The following is an 18,708-nucleotide window of genomic DNA, read 5'->3' on the forward strand; positions in this document are numbered from 1 at the left end:
TACACAAAATTATCCAACTTTATTTAATTGTAATTACACCAAATTCATTCCGAGTCCTGCAGAAGTGGATGTCCAGTGGAAATCCGGTACAAATATTGCAAGTAGATGAGTGTAGCACTTATAATAATATTAACACACGTGTGTTCCAGGAATACATTTAGAATGTTAATTTTAAATTTGCATGTCATGAAATAAGAATTTTAAACATTCTTCTCTCCTCCACCGAGAGTAACTCACTCAGTTCAACATGCGTTGGGGTTTTTAACCCAACCTTTTCTCTTAGGTTTAGAAAATACATAAATAATTCCTTTATAAACATTTTAAGCTCAAAAAGCTTTAAAAAAAGATACACCAGAGAGTACCAGTTAATGAAATACACCAGAAATATACAAGATGCATTAAATGCACTTCAATTGAATAAATATGGGTAGTGGATAATTTCGTCTTATAAAATACACATGCATGATTGGCAACATGTAACTTTTCTTCGTTGAGCAAACTTAAGCCTCAACTTATCATAGAGGATGGGAGCAAAATACAAATTAATACAGACGATATGTATGTTGTATGTTTTAAGTTTGCAGTAGACAGGGAAGTATTAGACGTGATAAAATTAATATTCAGCATTTCAGCGAATGTCAGTCTAAGAGGATTAACTCCCCTAGAAATAGAAGCACCAACAGAAAAATAGGATCAAAACCGAGACAAAACGAACAAATACAGTATTAAAAAACCCGGACTTTTACCAAGGCCAATACACAAATCGATTGAGTTGTGTGGTGATTAAATGTCATCTTACAGTACAGTTGTGGTCATTTCGCTGTGAATTCCCTCTGCTTTGAGTCGCTTTAGTAGTGGTTTGTAAATTTCCCGGCTGAGAGGAAGAACAACGCCTGTGGCTTTTAAGTCCCCTGCAAGGAAAAAAAAAGAGAGATATAAAACAAACTACAGAACTTAACGAAAAAATCATTTAAGAAATTTGTTTGGTCATTTTTGTACAGAGTAAAATGGTTAAGTGTAGGAAAGTTCAACTCCTATTCTTACAATAAAAGGGTGGTCATTTAAAGGTAGGCTGCAAACTGGATATGTTCTGCCAAGTCTGCGAATATCCAACTGGTTTGGTCCCTGGAATCGAGGCTCTAAATCTTGATGCGTTTGACTAATCGACTCGAGTGCCTCTTTAGTTACTAGAATGGCAAATCCCAATTCTGTTTATATTTTTTCACGTTTATATTTATTATTCTTTTATTAATTTCTGGTGCTCTCTGCTGCCATTGAAAAAATCAAGTGACTCACCGTCCAACACCATCTTAGTTGCTATGGCTACCGGAAGTCCAACAGTTCGCGCCATGGCTGAGTGACCATTCGGATCACCATGACAAATCATGTCAATTCGACGGTTTTGCTGTCGATGACAAGAAGATTGATAATCGGTAATAATCCCATGCCTGATCAGAATAAGTTTGGGGGTTAAAGAAACACTTTCACACTACAGCTGGCAAGATGTAGAAGGGCCCGTGTCCTGACTGGCCAATCGCCGCCCCACTCCTCCTCTGACAATCTTTAACTTCTTTAACAAGAAACCAATTATGACAGTTTTACCAACAATGAAGTCGCAAAAGCACAACAACCCTATGCGTGAAGGCAATCCAACAAAAACGAGACGCGTTCCGTTAATATGCTTTCCCACGAAGCGAAAATTCTCTGGTGTAATCCTTGGCCATTCAATAAATCATTTATTGACCAAGCAATAAAAGTCAAGATTCATAGATTAATGAAGAATAAATTAAAAATTAAATAACGACAACGTGGTCGATCTATAAGTCATTAACATACCTGTGTTTTATCCGGCAACTCCACACCTATGTCATGTTGAAGCAACACCATGTCTCTCTCTCCCTCTTCTGTAGAGAAAATTGTTTTTTTTCAAATAACCTTAAGTTTTCATGGTAACGACGCTAAACATCAGCCATAAACTGGATGGGAAAATAGATAACTTGGCTAACTTACTATAAGCCAGTTTATCTGTTAAAGACAAACAGAGAGTGTCCAGTGGTGACTTTTGTTGAAGAATAGGTTCCTCAGACAGAAGGCCAAGACTGTAACAACAGCAGCAACAACAAAAGATTAATTCAAGTTACATATTGTAAGATAATGCATGGGTAACATCTTATTTTAAATAAAGCGAAAAAAGTGAAGCCAGTTGGAAAGTCTTGCTAGGATAGGTGGAAATCTTGTTGTATATTACTTATTATTAAAGACTAGATCATTGGATAATGCAATTCAAGACTTTTTAGTGGCTTAGCTATTATGGTATATCAGCCAATATACCATAATCTACAAATATGGTAAGCGTACGTATCAGCTTAAAATTAAAAGAGAGCTAAAAATTTAATAAAATTTAATAATTGAATTTAACGTTTTTAATAAAACAATTATTCCACTCGCACTTGTTGGATATGAGATGATTATAGCCAACGAGGCGCTACGCGCCTCGTTGGCTATATATCATCTCATATCCAACGCGCGCTCGTGGAATAATTGTTAATTATAAATATGGGGCTTCGCTGCGCAGGCTGTGCGCAAGCTGTGCGCACTGCGAGATCCGATATAAAGGTTTTAAAGAGTATGTCGAGGCCAGTCTTTTTTAAAGTTAAGGGGAATTACATTGTATTCATTTCCTAACTTAGTGACGAACTAATTAACTAGAAAAGACAACCCCCGTCAATGAATTATTAAATCTGTTCTCGTTGCTCATCTGTGTGGTGTTTGTATAGAGGTATCATGTGCTGATCAAACATGAGAATTAAAGTGGCTCTGCTGCGACTACCATTACGAAAATTGGAGGAAAAGTCGGCCAAGTGAAACGTGAAAGTCCTTAGACCGAACGCAGACGAAACAGAATAGAAGGGCATCTTTGAAAATGTGCACTTACTCTTTGATCGCCTGCATACGAGCAGGATCCTTTCCAACTTTCTCAAAGACAACAGAATGAAGCTCAGAGTCGCTTGCGTCTGGTTTACCCACAAGTTTAGCCAAGACTTGTTTCTGTAGAAGTAACAATCCACACAAAAAAGTTAGGAGTGGGTTGTCATAAACACTTCAGCCTACTGGCCTCGCTCCCACCATGTGGCTTCGTAGTTCAACAAAGGCAGCGCCCAACTGGTATCTAAAATACAGCGTGTACTACTTTTTCGGGGGCTACCTTCTCTTCCACAGGGTGTCACAGTCAGTGTCATTGTGCAACAAATCATAAATTTAAAGCTTTGACAGTGAATACGTCGGTAAACATTCTAAATGTTGCGTAACAGTTACAGTGCGACAAAAATGAAGCAAGGAAATTGCCACGAGACGTCTGTCTTTTATTCTACCACAATATTCGACTCTAAGACCGGACTTTTGGGTGAGTTTTTTTCGCTTCAAAACAGTCAAGAACGACTAAATCCCAAATTTATTTCAAAAACTATTACTAACACCAACATATCAATATCAAAACAAGAACTGTTAAACTGGTTTCATACCCAGGGTAGTTCATGAGCCAGAGCAAGGTCTGGTCGTTCTATCGTACTGTACATTCCAAGCTGGTACAAAGCTAAACAAGCGGTGGAATATCCCTGGGAAACAAGAACAGATCGCAGAAATCATCTTAAGAAAGTGATGTTGAACTTGATTTGCCTTTGTCTGAGAACAGAAGTCATATAAGGTGCAAAGTCATCACTACCAGACAAATGCCCTGATTGAAAAGTTTAATCCTCTGTCAAGTTGTAACTTGGGTGCAAATTCTGCAATTTGGCGTCAACATATTCGGAACTACCACTCATATCATACCACTACTTCACACTTATGTGGTATAGTTTTTACCACAAAATGATGATAAAGTAAAAAAAAGGTATTACACTCACACATTGGACAAAGCTAACAAAATGTGGGCTCAAATCATTCTTGAAAAAACCAGGATATCGCTTAATTGAAATATTACACCTGCCTACGACGAGTGAGCAAATCAAAAACCCTTGGTTACAGCCAATTAGCGTTCACCCTGAGATTATCGTCATACTACATCACTGTTATGCTGTACCTCATAGCGCAGTGTTCCTCTGAGTATTGTGTTGGCCGTGGCGATGTCATATAGTTTGCCATATTTAGTTGAATCTCTGTTGGGATAACACTCCAGTCTATAGCCAGGGAATATGTCTGTTGGTTTTATCTCTTCCAGAAGAGCCCCTCCCGCTGGAACTTCAACACTCTAAAACATAATTAAAAGAAAGAAGCATAAAAATAAATTCTTGCAGTATTGTGATTTTTAATTGTCATTACTTCAAAAAAAGTTTTTCTGATTCAATCTGTAATTATTTATTTAATTATTTTTAATCATCTTTAAATCTTCATGAGATTCACGATGTTACCACATTTCGTGCTTTTACCTTTTAACTCCCATGAGTGACCAAGACGGAATTTACTCTTAAAATATCAATACAACATCGCGCAGCCAAGTATTGCGAATAAAGAAAACTATCAATTAGGGGATTATTAGTTGAACCAATATCAAATTCTCGGAAATGAATTGCATGGGAGACATTAAGGAGAATTACTAAAGAGATCTTGGGAGTGAAAGGGCTACACAAAAGGTGAATTGAAGGTTTGTAAGAGGAAAGGTGTCGCTGTCCAAAGTTGAGTGCGTTGAGAAAAATAAGCCTCTTGTACTGGTCCATCAAACTGGCGGCGAAGATTCAAGCGTCTCTTGGATACGTGGACTCAGCTTGTCGTTTGACTGCTGATTGGCCGTTGCTCACGAGTAGCTTAGAATGATCGGACAACAGAAGAAAAAGATTTCTTCTAGAATACATTTTCAAGGAAACTCATCTGTCTAAATGCGGTGTAACGACACAAACCAGCCAATCAGCATAGCCGGGAGGTTTATAAATGAAAACATTAAAGCCAATTTTACCTTTCCATACCAAAGATATTTAGCGCTGTTCATGATACTCAGCAGACCAGCTCGTGGACTCCAACTAAATTGAAACAAGCGCACACACCAATTTAAACCTCTGTAAAACTAATTCATTCTACTTCACCTCTGCAAAGAGTTTTTGTCTGCTTAAAGAATGTTGACTGAATTTGTCGCAAGTATCTTTCACGATGCAAAAAGAGTTGTGTTTTATCAGAAGCAAAGTTTTTTATTAACAGATAGACTATGAACTCAAGATTTCTATCACGTGATAGCTGATGAGGGAGAAGCGCGAATCAACTATCCCACATTCTGTAGGTATCGACAGTTAATGAAATAACTTTTCGGAAAAGTCTACTAATCGTTTATTACTTAACAAAACGACATGCTTATCTTATCATGTTATTTTGGTAACTACTGCACACTGATAGGCTATCACGGAAAAGGTAGCGAGTAACGTAACCAATCAGATCAAATGAATTGCGATAGAACGTTGGCAGAGTTACCATAAGAGCAAATAAGACATTTTTTCCCAATAATGGACCATAATTTCTAAGAACAGACAAAATACCTATGTCCCAATCCCAAACTCAAGAAAAATGAATTTACATCCTTTTTTACTCGACAGACCAGCTCAAAATCTTACATATTTGTTCTTTCTAGAAACACGATACTATGGACATGACTTATCCCTAACGTTGCTGTATGCATGACACATGACTTATCCCTCATGTTGCTGTAATGCATGACAGATGACCTATCCCTCACGTTGCTGTATGCATGACACATCACTTATCCCTCACATTGCTGTACGCATGACAGATGACCTATACCTCACGTTGCCGTATGCATGACACATCACTTATCCCTCCCGTTGCTGTATGCATGACACATCACTTATCCCTCACATTGCTGTACGCATGACAGATGACCTATACCTCACGTTGCCGTATGCATGACACATCACTTATCCCTCACGTTGCTGTATGCATGACACATGACCTATCCCTCACGCTGCTGTATACATGACAGATGACCTATCCCTCACGTTGCTGTATGCATGACACATCACTTATCCCTCACGTTGCTGTATGCATGACACATGACAGATACGAAACTTCACATCCGGGATGAATTCTCTGTAGCTCCGACCAGTTATTTCCGGGAAGGTCAAGGGGTGAATCCTGGTTGGAAACCCTGATTTTCAACGTATGCACCGCAAAAGTGAAAAATCAATTAAGCATCTCTGTTTCTCTATAACAGAGACACGATGTTATTATTTACCTGAACTTGTATCTGAGTGGATTGTCAGCATGTTCTGGTGCTGGAAGGCCACCACAGAATGAGCGGTAATAGTTGATCTGAAAATGGAACAAGACAAAGGGTTGTCAGTGAAGTCGACGCACTAATTCTTTCTTTAAACTCTGTTAACAGAATGAATGTTATCTACACACTGACATAGTGGGGGATGCGATAGCCAAATGGTTAACACGCTGGAATCTTTCTTCTTGGGGAAGACATCTCACTCTTACATTGCCTCTCTCCACCCGGGAGTATGAATTGGTTACAGCGAACTGTTAAGGAAGCCTAATAAATGCTTTTAGGGGGAGGGGGTGTGGAGAAAGACCTCTCACTCTTACATTGCCTCTCTCCACCCGGGAGTATGAATTGGTTACAGCGAACTGTTAAGGAAGCCTAATAAATGCTTTTAGGGGGAGGGGGTGTGGAGAAAGACCTCTCACTCTTACATTGCCTCTCTCCACCCGGGATTATGAATTGGTTACAGCGAACTGTTAAGGAAGCCTAATAAATGCTTTTAGGGGGAGGGGGTGGGGAGAAAGACCTCTTCTCTTACATTGCCTCTCTCTCTCCACCCGGGATTATGAATTGGTCACAGCGAACTGTTAAGGAAGCCTAAGAAATGCTTTTGGTGAGGGGGGGGGGGGGGGAATACCTATGATGGATTAGCGTTCCACCCGGAGGAAGGAGCAAGGAGCAATCCTCCTTTCGCTTCTATCAAGGGAAATCGCCATAAGCTCCTCCAAAGCCTCGTGGGTAACTTGGCCTAAGTGCTGGTCTTACCTTAGTATTTGCAAGAAGACAAGCATGCGATAGTTATCAATCTCCACATCTCTACAAGATTTTTATATACGCATATATCAAAGAACTATCTGCCGATAAGTAATGGGATTGACTTTTCAAGCTTAGTTTATACTGACCACAGCTCCCTCAGCTTTAGCATCATCAAAGCACTCCATAGCTAACAGGTGATCGATACCAGGGTCCAGTCCTAACTCGTTCACAATGGCTATACCAGCATCCACAGCGCTAAACAAGGCCAACGAAAGAGAATTAATTAAGAAGATGAGCTTTAACTAGATCTCCAACCAGCTGGCCTGCTGACAACTCTTTGAGTACTGCCTATGCAAAACAGGACGTTACATGTGTTACTTAATATTTGGTAATACACTGTTACGGCAATTCTCAGCGGAAAATAACAAAACAAACGTTTCCATGTTATCTAATCCAAATTAATTAACACAAATGCTTTAAAAATAAGCAGGCTTGAGCAACATGAGCCATGGCCAACTGATATTAGAACTATAAAGTAAACCAACTATAAGCAACTTCTCAAACCGCCTCCCGGTTAGCTCAATGGATAGAGCGCTGGACTGTAGTGCGGGAGGTCGAGGGTTCGAGCCCCCGCCGGACCAACACTGAAGGTCTTAAAATAATTGAGAAGAATTTGCTACCTTTCTAGAACATCAAGAAATGGTTAGATATTCTAGTCTTCTTGGATAGGGACAAATAAATGGAGGTCCCGTCTCCTGCAGGGTTGGGGGAGGAGGATGTCCTCCCCTGGGGTGGGATGGGTGGGTTAGGACAGCAGGTCCACATCAGCTATTACAGCTGCCAAATTAATCAACCTGCTAAAACAAATAAAATGAACTTCAACTTCAACTCTCTGAAAATGGAGATATTAGGATCCTGTTGAGTAACAATTGATCAAACTTCATGAGCAGATATTTCCACTGTACCTCTGGTGTAGCTCTGCAATTGGTGGCAGTACATAACTGGCTGTTAATAAGTTCTTTTTATGCGTGATGCAACTCTTGGCAACAAAGTGATGCAAAGAGAAGGGAAGCAAACTGAAATTGAAAGTATAAGTTATAGTCACTTTAATGATAGTGTAACAGTTACATATTAATTAAAGTACAAGTCAAAATATCTCTAGCACAGCTCTATAATAAAAATAAGAAAGTGAAATCTGAATATAAAACGATAAGTTCAGTGTCAGAGGTAGTTAGTAGTGGCTAAGCTCTATCAGAACTGGACATGAAAAGGATAATTACTGTTGTCACATTCCCTTCACAGGTCAATGAATGCTGAGGTCTGGGGATAAATGGATATTTACAAAGAGATCTATAAGACTGATTGAACTAGGAGTTTTCCCTAGGACCGTCAGTAGTTAGTGGTGATGATACGCAAAATGCCCGTGAGATGCCAATGAAGGAAACCCCACCCTCCCCCCTCTCCCCTACCAATGGAAAATCCAACTTAATTTAGCTCTACAAAAAGCACATTGGTTCTGTTTTATCCTCACCTAATCACAACATCATGTTGCTGGATCAATTTGTTTAACTTTTCTTCCGATTGTGTGACATCAAGGAGGGTTGGAGTGGTGTTTCTGTACATAGCAGCTAGTGCATCTGCTTCTCTGATTTTGTCTGATGCTAAAGATTGTAACAAATATATCAGGACTGAATTAATGCTTGATTGATAAAGTAAAATACATAACATTTGGCCAGTGAGATTATTTTTAATTAGGATTTTCATTAGTTTTCCCCCTTAGCTTATATAATTATTATCCTGACCCTGTCTTTTCTCATTAAATAAGTATCCTTAGATCTAGTTTTTCCTAATTATGTCATCCATAATGTCATCCTGGAGGACCCAAGGACACTTAACTAGGTAGCAAGAAAAGATGTTTACATCAAGTGGTCAGAAGACTAGTATAAAAGTTTAGTAAAGAGGAGCTGTTCAAGGTATTCCAAAGATTATGTTTTTACCCACTTGTGACTGGGAGGGGTAGGGCTGGGGCGAAGGAGGATAAAGGGTGAAAATGAAAAATTAAGTGTTTATAGAATGAAATTTCTTTGAGGGAAGTAAGTGTATTATGGGCCAGGAACTCGATCAAACTGAAAAGTCTTTTTGGTTTGGAATATACCTAGATGCTATAAATAAGTGGATCCAGAATAAGCTAATGGAAATAAAACAGTGGTTAAAAAATGATAGCAATTCATTAAGCAATGGCCATCATTAGTAATGTGCTGTAACCATGTTGTGACAGTCACAGAAGAACTCACCAACAGTGACTGCAAGGCTTTTATCTCTGGTAAGATATTCAATACAGGGAGCCACAGTGAACCCAGAGCCAAGCAACAATACTCTCTGCTTGATTGGCACAGAGACATTTGGTCCTAATGCTCTGGCTTTTGCTTCTTCTTGGCTGGGAAAAGTGATGCAATAAGACTAATCAAGATTACACTCCTCATTGTCATACAGTATGGCTGTTGAGATATTTTAGTTATTAATTATTATTATTGTAGTCTAATTTATAATTACCAGAGGAATAGAATTAATGAAACATTCAATAATATCCAAACATAACCATATTGTTACCTTTAGTTAGAAATAAAATTAAAGGTGAATTACTGGACAGTTCATCACGGCCTTAAAATCAATTAATAAAGGAAACAGCAACATGTATAAGTTACGATCATTGTAATGCCAGCATTATATCCCCAAACATCTGGGATCTGATAATAAAAATTTCGCTCTGCAGTAGATTAAATTTCAGAGTTTACCTTTTCCTTAAGCCTGCTATGTATTTGTAGGTTTCTGTTAATGATCCATTAGAAGTGATGATTGCCTGGGAATGCAAATGAAAATGATAATTCAACCCTTTAACTCCCAGAAGTGATTAACAAATAACTTCTAACCCTATAATATCCATACATTTTACAGCAAAAAGATAATGGCAATATTAATGCTCAAACAAATCACGCAAGGCGGAAGTTGTTATTTCGATCTAACAGCAAATTTTCATCAGTAATTAAATTTACACAGGAATACGTAGCAGCCAGAGGGGAAAATTAACAATCAGATCTTGGGTTAAATATTTAGCTATTAAACAACCATTGCTGACATTCTTTCACTTACAAATATGAACATCAATTCTCTGTGTTAGTCTCATACTTTTCATTGCATGTATCTTTTTTCAAATGTGTCAAGTAGTGGTCACTGCAACAACATCAATTTACTATGTTTTTTATTAAGGGGTCAGAAACTGGTGGCCAGGCTTGAGCTAGCATGAAGAAAATCCATGTTTTATGATCCACAAGCATGAAAGCTAGCTATAGCTGGCAAGTATAGTGTAAATAACCACAACTGCAGCATGATTCACCATTTCCATATTTTAGCTCTGCTAACAACCCCTAAAATTACATCAGACTAGCTAGGGCAGCTAAAAGTGCAGACACTCACATTTCTAACTGTGTCAGACAAGTGACGCTGCTCTTCAAAGGGGTCAGTGGCATGAGAATCAATCTGAAAAACAAAAACATTTTTTTTTATCATCCATACATTTTAAGGGATTCTGTCGATCGAGTTGACTGATGGGACGAAAAATATCACAGAGAAGAAAATAAAATAGAAGTAAATGTTACCATTTCTTGTAGCCAAGGGAGGAGGAGTTTTCCAAAATAATCAGTGGCCTCTCTTGGCAGCTGAGCAGGTAGATTGTCAATTGAGCAAATAAGAACTCCATCTCCAGCCATTCTATACAGAGATACAGTGTAAGAGGAAATTGCAGATAATTAGTTGATCTGGTAAAAGACAATTTGGCCTCAAGTGTTTTCGATTAGCTTTGGAACAATTGATTTTTACCCCAAATGTATCTTTAAGTGCAAAATATAATTTGATTCTAATATCAACTAAGTTGATGAACATGCAGAGGTTAATTGGCCACCATAAAGTTTTAAAAAGCTGCTGTTTTTGAGCATTAAACCTTGGTCATTTGCTTTGATGAAGGGCTATTACCCTCAAAACAGTTTAAACTTTTTACAGTGCAGTTTCTTTAGAAACGTAACCCCTTTAAATAAAGTGCTTGTTCATAATTACTATATTTTACTCAAATTAATATGGATTCAATTGTTACTCATTTGAATTCATTGTTCAGTTATGACTCATTTATTTCATATCTATTTGATTCATTTACCCAATTTGTGAGGTTCCTGTCTTGATGTTGTACAAATGGAATGGATACTCAATTGTTGTACATTCTGTCATGAATTCCAGAGAGCCCTGGATAATGGAAACAGTGTATTAAGTAAACAAACATGTAGGCAATAAAACAAATTATTAAAAACTAGATCATTGGATAATGCAATTCAAGACTTTTTATTGGCTTAGCCATTATGGTATATCAGCCAATATACCATAATCTACAAATATGGTAAGCATACGTGTCAGGCTAAAATTAAAAGGGAGCTAAAATTTGAATAAAATTTAATAATTCAATTTAACGTTTTTAATAAAACAATTACTCCACTCACGCTTGTTAGATATGAGATGATTATAGCCAACTCGGCGCTACGCGCCTCGTTGACTATCTGTCATCTCCTATCCAACTCGCGCTCATGGAATAATCGTTAAATATAATAATTATAGCTACTGTATTATATTAAAAGCCTGCCAAATTCATTTAGTATACAAGCTCACTTCATTATCAGCTGAGATATCACAGATTGCCAACAATCTGTGAGGCAGACTTGGACAGCCATCATATGCACTCGACCTCTGCATTGTCTTAAGAATATTTCTTGCATCATCGTAGGTCAGAAGGCGTGGCACACTGGGGGCCCAGTAGGTTCCATTTACTAATACAGACATGTAAGGAGCAACCTTCAGATGAACAAAATAAATAAAACTGTAAGAAAGCTGATAATGACACTGATACTGCCCAGCTGCATTGTACCATAAATTTTTTATTTGGACAACCAACATTTTCAGTTGATCAATCACTTAAACTCTAAAAGGAAGGTTCAATACATTGGCCCAAGACAGCATTACATTCTGTCAAGAACAAAACCTAGTATTTGAATTAATACCTCGAAGAAATGTGTTTTTTTGTTTTGCGATAGCCCTGAACTCATATTTCTCAGCATTTACAATCAAGTTAGTTGTAATTTTAAACTGGTGGTAAAAATACAACTTAAATTCAATATTTTTTTGAAAAACTATCTGCAAAACCTATCTGAAAAGACTATTTGAAAAACTACCTGTAGATCTTCCAGTGAAGTTTTTTATCTTCTTCTCTGTTCCTATGAATTTAAATTAGTCACAACGATAATTATATTAAACAAATAACCTTTTCTGCAAATGTTGATCTGTATCTTTCTGGATGAGCATCATATTCCTCTGCATCAAACACTCCACCAGCCTTGGGTACGAGGTAATCTTCGCGGCTTACAACTGTTCCAATCAACTTCCTGTGGTCTAGCAGTCAATCACAATGATCATTAGTATAGATACAATGTATATATGAAGTTCATATATTTTGAACTGTGGTATTAAATACATATGATCGTGCATCATACGAATTTAATACCGCAGTTCAAAATATATGAACTTCATATATACATTGTATCTGATTTATCATCACGGGTTTATTATGAATCAACTTAACGGCCTGTTCCCAGTTGGCTTGTTAGCTCAATTGGTAGAGCACTGCACTAGTATCGCAGAGGTCAGTGGTTCGAATCCCATACAGGCCTGATTTTTTTCGGGTCTGATTTTCGCTATTGCATAAATAGGGCTCTCTACTGTGAGGATCGTGCATCATACGTATCATTAGTATACATGCATAAAGGTACAGTATTAAATTAAGAAGCTGTGAACAGAACAGTAAGAGAACAGTAAGAGAACTTGCAAACTGATGTTAGGGTGTAAAGGGTTAAAAGCTCAGAGATAATTAAAATTGAGTTGTTGCTAACAGCTACAAAAAATTTGTACATCTAAACATATGATATTTAAAAGCCAGTACACTGTTCAAATTAATTACCAATCTAAGTCAGAGGGTTTTTAATACACTGGTCTTCTTTTCTGCTTTTTTCAACCTGTACACAAACCAGAATGTATGGCTTGTTCTTAGAGGAAGTACATGAGTCCTTATATTTACTCTGGGTTATCCTGGGTTACCAATTTGACTTCCACTGTTTTAGGAAGTTGTAACCTTACCAGTGCTTTGTATAGCTTTTCTCAGCTCATGTGGTTCAACATAAATATGTGGAAGTTCCTGAAACATTTCTTGGGCACCCTGTAAATAATCAACAAGTACAGAATCAAATTTGGTGAGGGTGACTGAGTCCCACAGTGTAGCCCAGGCCAAAATGGGTAGGGGGAGGGGGGGGGACTGGGTGAGTGACATTAAAGGAATGAATTCTAACATATAAATACTGTAAGGTGCATTCAACAAAAGGGCAGAGTGCTTCAGAATATTAATCCCAAAACAGATTCCTTAGATAATATAAACCCCTGGCGAAGAACTGCAAGTTTGCAAGACAGATTTTTTTATTTATTGAGGAGATGCACAACCATCTTGTTGAAGTCAGTCTTTTCATTTGTTGATTTATTTATAGACCAAGATCATACTCAAATCCAACTAAAAAATTAAATAATCCATTGTTAGGTAAAAATACCTGTGACACATTTCCTGAGCCAGTAAACACAAACGACAAAGGACCAAAATGAGCTGGTAATTTACCAGCTTTGATGTCCTCTCCAAGTTCATAGATGGCAAGTTTTGCTGCTCTGCTGTTCTTGTAGTTATGAGTTGCCCCTAGATACTGAGAAAAAAATACCTTTAATTAGTAAATAATAAAGACAAATATGATGAAATTTTGATGTCATTAATTAAAAGATGCCGGGTGTCAAAATGTTTTAGTTTAATCAAGGTCTAACATCATAGTCTACCAAAATCTACAGTTAATTTTTCCATAATACTTCTGATAACAAGTTACTGTCTTAGGACCATAGATATGCATATTATGGTGTGGTGCTGCATCTTTGATGAAGACTTTTCTCAAAGTTTTTCAAGCATCAGTCGCTACATACAACCTATAATAATCCTTCTAAGGACAACTCGCAACCATGATAGTTTCTTAGGTCCATGCCATTTCCTTCACTTAGGCATGAGATGAAAGTCAGTGACGCTACAATTTTTTTTAACTTTGGGTGGTTTTTATTGATTTTGTCATTTTCTGTTAAAAGCTATAACTTGGGCACAGTTACAGTTACTCAATGTAATTAAGGGAGAGCATCATAATCATGTAAAGGAAATATTGAGCTTAACATTATAAATCCAATAACATTCTACTCACCATGAAAGGTGTGTGATGTCCAAGGGCAAGGAGCCTTAACCCAAGACCATGTAGAATATTTATCATACCTGTGGATAGAAAAACCAAAACCTGTTTCATGAAATGCTCATACTGTACTTTCTTCAAAAGAATCCTAATAAAGCCATGTATCTGATGAGCTCATCCCCCTTGCCCAGTCGAGTGTACATCACACAGAATCAAATATACCCTTCCATAGAACAACTCTGTAAGGCAAGAGGAATTTACCTTCTAAAAGTTTGATCCAAAAGATACTCAGAGAACAATAGCATTTTTTCAGAATCAGGCTATATTTTCATCAAAAAATCATCTTAATCTAGAACACTGTAGCACATCTAGAATTGAGATACAATGAAATATATGAAGTTCATATATCTAGAATTATTCACGACAATGAATCCTCAGACTTCAACAACTTGATATTGACTGTCTACATTGACCAAACCCCCAACACACCCCCAAGATGGTTTACACGGTAGGCAACCAAAACACAAACCTCCAACACCGGCGAACTTGCCAAAAGCACACACCCGTTGTCCTTTGCTATCCACCATCTTTTCGTAGTCAACTATCCTGATGTTCTGCCAGAAGGAACGGCAATAATTCAGACGATCGAGAGAGTTTTGAAAAATGCAACAAAATTGCGGTGTGTGAAAATTAGTATGCACGTGGCACGAAAGCGAAGCGCTACAAATTACTCGTTTCAAAGGTGATAAAACGATACAGGGATCTAATAATACGAATTTCTATATCTGTAAAGCAGCTTGCCATAGGAAATTATCGAAGACTGTGCATGTATAGCTTAATTAACATTTCTGTGATTCGTGGGTTAGGTGATCGTACAGTTGGTGATTGAAACAGTTTAATTTGCTTGGTCGAGCCATGTTCAAATCAAACTCGATTATATTGCATCAAAAATTTGGATAGATCTTAATTCTTTCATAGTCTAGCAAACGAAAAGATCCTTACCTTTTCAAGCACTGCATCCAGCAGTGGCATATTGGCTTCTTGCGCCTTGATCGTATGAGAGAAGAACGCGTAAGTCTTGTTTGGAATTAACAAGTCAATGGGGACAGCTTTCACGCCGATAATCAGCGAGGCCGGAGTTAGATCTTCTGTTATAACTGCTCCTGCTCGCTCATATTCATCCATCGTGTATGCTCGTCTTGTCGAAGGCTGCACAAGAACTTTGATTCCTTTATGTACAAGTTCCGCGACGTGAGAAGGGGCAATAGGCGCTCGTCTCTCCCACACATTAATGTCTTCTCTCCTAATCGCCATAACTCGCTCTCCATAATCGGTTGTCAAAGTTTTTCGTTGTAAAGGCAACAAATTACGCGACAAGATTTGACAGGTATTTGTTCTAAATCCTTTCACTCTCCACATATTTAACTTTTTGGAAGGAAATCCCGCAATGAATAGATGTAGTGTTTTTACCGCTTATGCGTGTACGCGGGTAGGACAATTCAATGGCATGCTTTTCTTAGGGAGGGGAGGCAAAGGAAGTCATTGTAAGGCGGAAGATCGATAAATTCTGAACATGTCTCTTACGTAAGCGAAGTCACGTAATTCCCAGATAGGATGAAACAGTTTCGTTGCAAAGGTAACAAATTACCTTACGAAGAATGAGATCCTGTTTTGAATACTAGTTTTTTTCTAGTTTTAATTTCGAGTGACATTGAAGTTTCTTTCTGTCTGCCGTTTTAATCCAGGAGTGATTTCTTTGCGTACGGATCGGACACAACAATGTGAAGGAAGCCTGACCGTCATGACAGGTACAACAGACTCTAACCTGCATCTGGAATATGAAGTTCATTTTTAGTAGGTTCTTTCACGATTACAGAGTCCAATATTGACAATTATTACACGACTCGGGCAGTCAGAGGGCCAATAACTAAAATCAACCGATCAAAATGCTCTATTGCCAATCAATATTCTCTCAGTATTGGACCGGGCACTAAGGACTTTAAGAAACCACGACGGCGACGCCAAGGAAGACTTCGATTAAAAAATTAATTTCTACTGTTAGTTAGAATTTAAAAAATGGCTGCAGGAGCTTACTGTCTCATACAGCGCCACAGCTCAACTTCAGCATGACGTATAAAGTAGCCTTTGAGTTCCAAATGGAAATTAAAATAATTTGCCGTCGCGGTTTCGGTTCGCAGACGACGCAAATTTTGGCGATTTCACGTTGTTGTTCTGCATAGGACGGCTAAGAAATGCACAAAGTTTCAAAACGCACGTGCTGAACTATTGTTCTGCCAATTAGATCGATTGTTTTTCCACGTCCTCGTTGCTGTCGCCGTCGTGGTTTCTTAAGGTCCCTACTGTCCCGAATGGTCCCGAATGATACCGCACTTGTGTCCCTTTGAACTTCAGTCGTATAATAAATCTCTTATCAACCAAGCTCGCTCGGGACCGTACTGGAAGAATATCGGCCCTCGGTCTTTTTTGTACGGACCGAGCGCAGCGAGGTCCGTACTGTCAAGACCTCGGGCCGATATTCTCCCAGTACGTCCCTCGCGCTTGGTTAAGAAGATATATATATGCGTCTGAGGACTTGCACGAAGAACAGAGGCTCGAACGCGCACGGGACAGGGCGTGTTTCGGATGATTACCTATCAGATCAATTGTTCGCATTCCTTTCCCGAGACGGTGAAAAGAAAAAACAAAGAAAAAGTGGAAAAAAAGAGGAGAAAAATAAGGGAAACTGGTGCTCTTGCAACGCCTCGCTTCTCTTATCACGCCACTGACACGTGACCTTGGTCTGTCAGGAGCCTTCTCACAGGATACGTCGTGGAACAGGCCTGGTCGCGGAACAGGCCAGCTGGTCACGGAATGAGTATAACGTGTCAGTTAGGATCGATACGCGCGACCTACTCTTCGAAAGGAAAATCTGATCATAATTTACAAATGTGAATATCCCAAGATGACAACATGTGCCAGAATAAGGCAACATAAAGAGAACACTGCCATCAAACAGAGATATAAGGGGTTTCTGGAAGATGAAAATCGCTTAATTAAATGACAAAGACAATACGCAGTTGCAATACAGAGCTGTTAGCGTTATGAATTTTTGAAAAATTTCCCTTCTTATTGTTCAGAAATGTTCATAAGCTACCATTCACTTTATCAGTGTACACATAATAGTCTTAAAAACACTCTGAGAACTCAGAAAATAATATCGTTGTCGTGATAAAACTCTAATCAGTAAGTACAGAAATATGGAAACACTACAAAACTGTTACGAAAATTTAAACACAACATAATTTTTCCATTGTTTATATTTTGGCGTGCAATAATTTAGCGACAATTCTTCTTAAGAGAGAAAATTCAACCCATGATACTCAAATAGTTAGCAATAATACTTTTTAAAAAGGCGCGTTGATAAAAGTTCTTGTTTAGTTTAAACAAAGCCATACACTCTTGATGGCGAAATGATACCCAATATATTTCTCAATATTTACATCAGTTGTTGTAAACACAACTTATTCTTTGTATCCTGTATGACTTACTAGTTCCTTTTTCCGAGGCATATACTTTCATGTTGCTCTATGGATAGATTATTTCAGCCAAGAGTTTAGAGTGCAGAAAAACCTATGCAAGAGTCTGTGACATACAGTATTTGTTCTTGATCCCGTTTCAAATTGTTAATAGCGCCATTTCACATTCACGCCCAAGGATAATTTCCTGCCCTTCCAGTGGCTCTTATACTTTCATATACCTCATCCCTTCCAATGATTGCACCAAAAATATAAGGCTAGAAATCAAAAGAGCTCCCGTAAGTAAAATGATTGCACCAAAAATATAAGGCTAGAAATCAAAAGAGCTCCCGTAAGTAAAATGATTGCACCAAAAATATAAGGCTAGAAATCAAAAGAGCTCCCGTAAGTAAAATGATTGCACCAAAAATATAAGGCTAGAAATCAAAAGAGCTCCCGTAAGTAAAATGATTGCACCAAAAATATAAGGCTAGAAATCAAAAGAGCTCCCGTAAGTAAAATGATTGCACCAAAAATATAAGGCTAGAAATCAAAAGAGCTCCCGTAAGTAAAATGATTGCACCAAAAATATAAGGCTAGAAATCAAAAGAGCTCCCGTAAGTAAAATGATTGCACCAAAAATATAAGGCTAGAAATCAAAAGAGCTCCCGTCAGTAGCTTTGAGTTCATAGCATAGGGCTATTTTTAACCTTATTCTTAATTATAACTTGATTAAACTCGAGCATATTACAAACACCTTTGCAAAAGATGTTCTCAGTCTACTGGAGGTTAATCAGAAAATGCATGGTACATTTTT

General features: G+C 38.0%; 2 protein-coding genes and 1 long non-coding RNA gene across 3 annotated transcripts in view; 1 reads left to right on the top strand and 2 right to left on the bottom strand.

Moving 5' to 3' along the window:
• LOC111338891 (alpha-aminoadipic semialdehyde synthase, mitochondrial) lies at positions 1–16,124 on the bottom strand. The gene is made up of 24 exons (XM_088761567.1): positions 15,379–16,124; positions 14,906–14,990; positions 14,392–14,459; positions 13,711–13,857; positions 13,250–13,328; positions 12,381–12,508; positions 11,732–11,914; positions 11,229–11,314; positions 10,678–10,789; positions 10,496–10,558; positions 9,817–9,881; positions 9,316–9,458; positions 8,553–8,682; positions 7,987–8,097; positions 7,168–7,276; positions 6,233–6,309; positions 4,949–5,012; positions 4,079–4,246; positions 3,522–3,614; positions 2,936–3,048; positions 2,011–2,099; positions 1,837–1,904; positions 1,297–1,405; positions 1–911 (listed from the first exon to the last, which is right to left on the bottom strand). Exons 1-24 carry the CDS (start codon positions 15,793–15,795, stop codon positions 796–798), a joined length of 2,823 nt encoding a protein of 940 aa, XP_088617693.1. The 5' UTR covers positions 15,796–16,124; the 3' UTR covers positions 1–795.
• Positions 15,922–18,645, top strand: LOC148729730 (uncharacterized). The gene is made up of 2 exons (XR_016001880.1): positions 15,922–16,012; positions 16,122–18,645. It is a non-coding gene; the product is annotated as an uncharacterized LOC148729730 (long non-coding RNA).
• LOC111338892 (GRAM domain-containing protein 4) overlaps positions 17,581–18,708 on the bottom strand; it is an 11,207-nt gene continuing 10,079 nt past the window's right edge. The window contains exon 19 of the mRNA XM_088761569.1: positions 17,581–18,169. Within this exon, the coding sequence (XP_088617695.1) occupies positions 18,080–18,169 (90 nt within the window). The 3' untranslated portion in view covers positions 17,581–18,079. The remainder of the gene's footprint in view (positions 18,170–18,708) is intronic.

Source organism: Stylophora pistillata, chromosome 5 (assembly GCF_964205215.1).
Source record: "Stylophora pistillata chromosome 5, jaStyPist1.2, whole genome shotgun sequence".
Taxonomy (NCBI): domain Eukaryota; kingdom Metazoa; phylum Cnidaria; class Anthozoa; order Scleractinia; family Pocilloporidae; genus Stylophora; species Stylophora pistillata.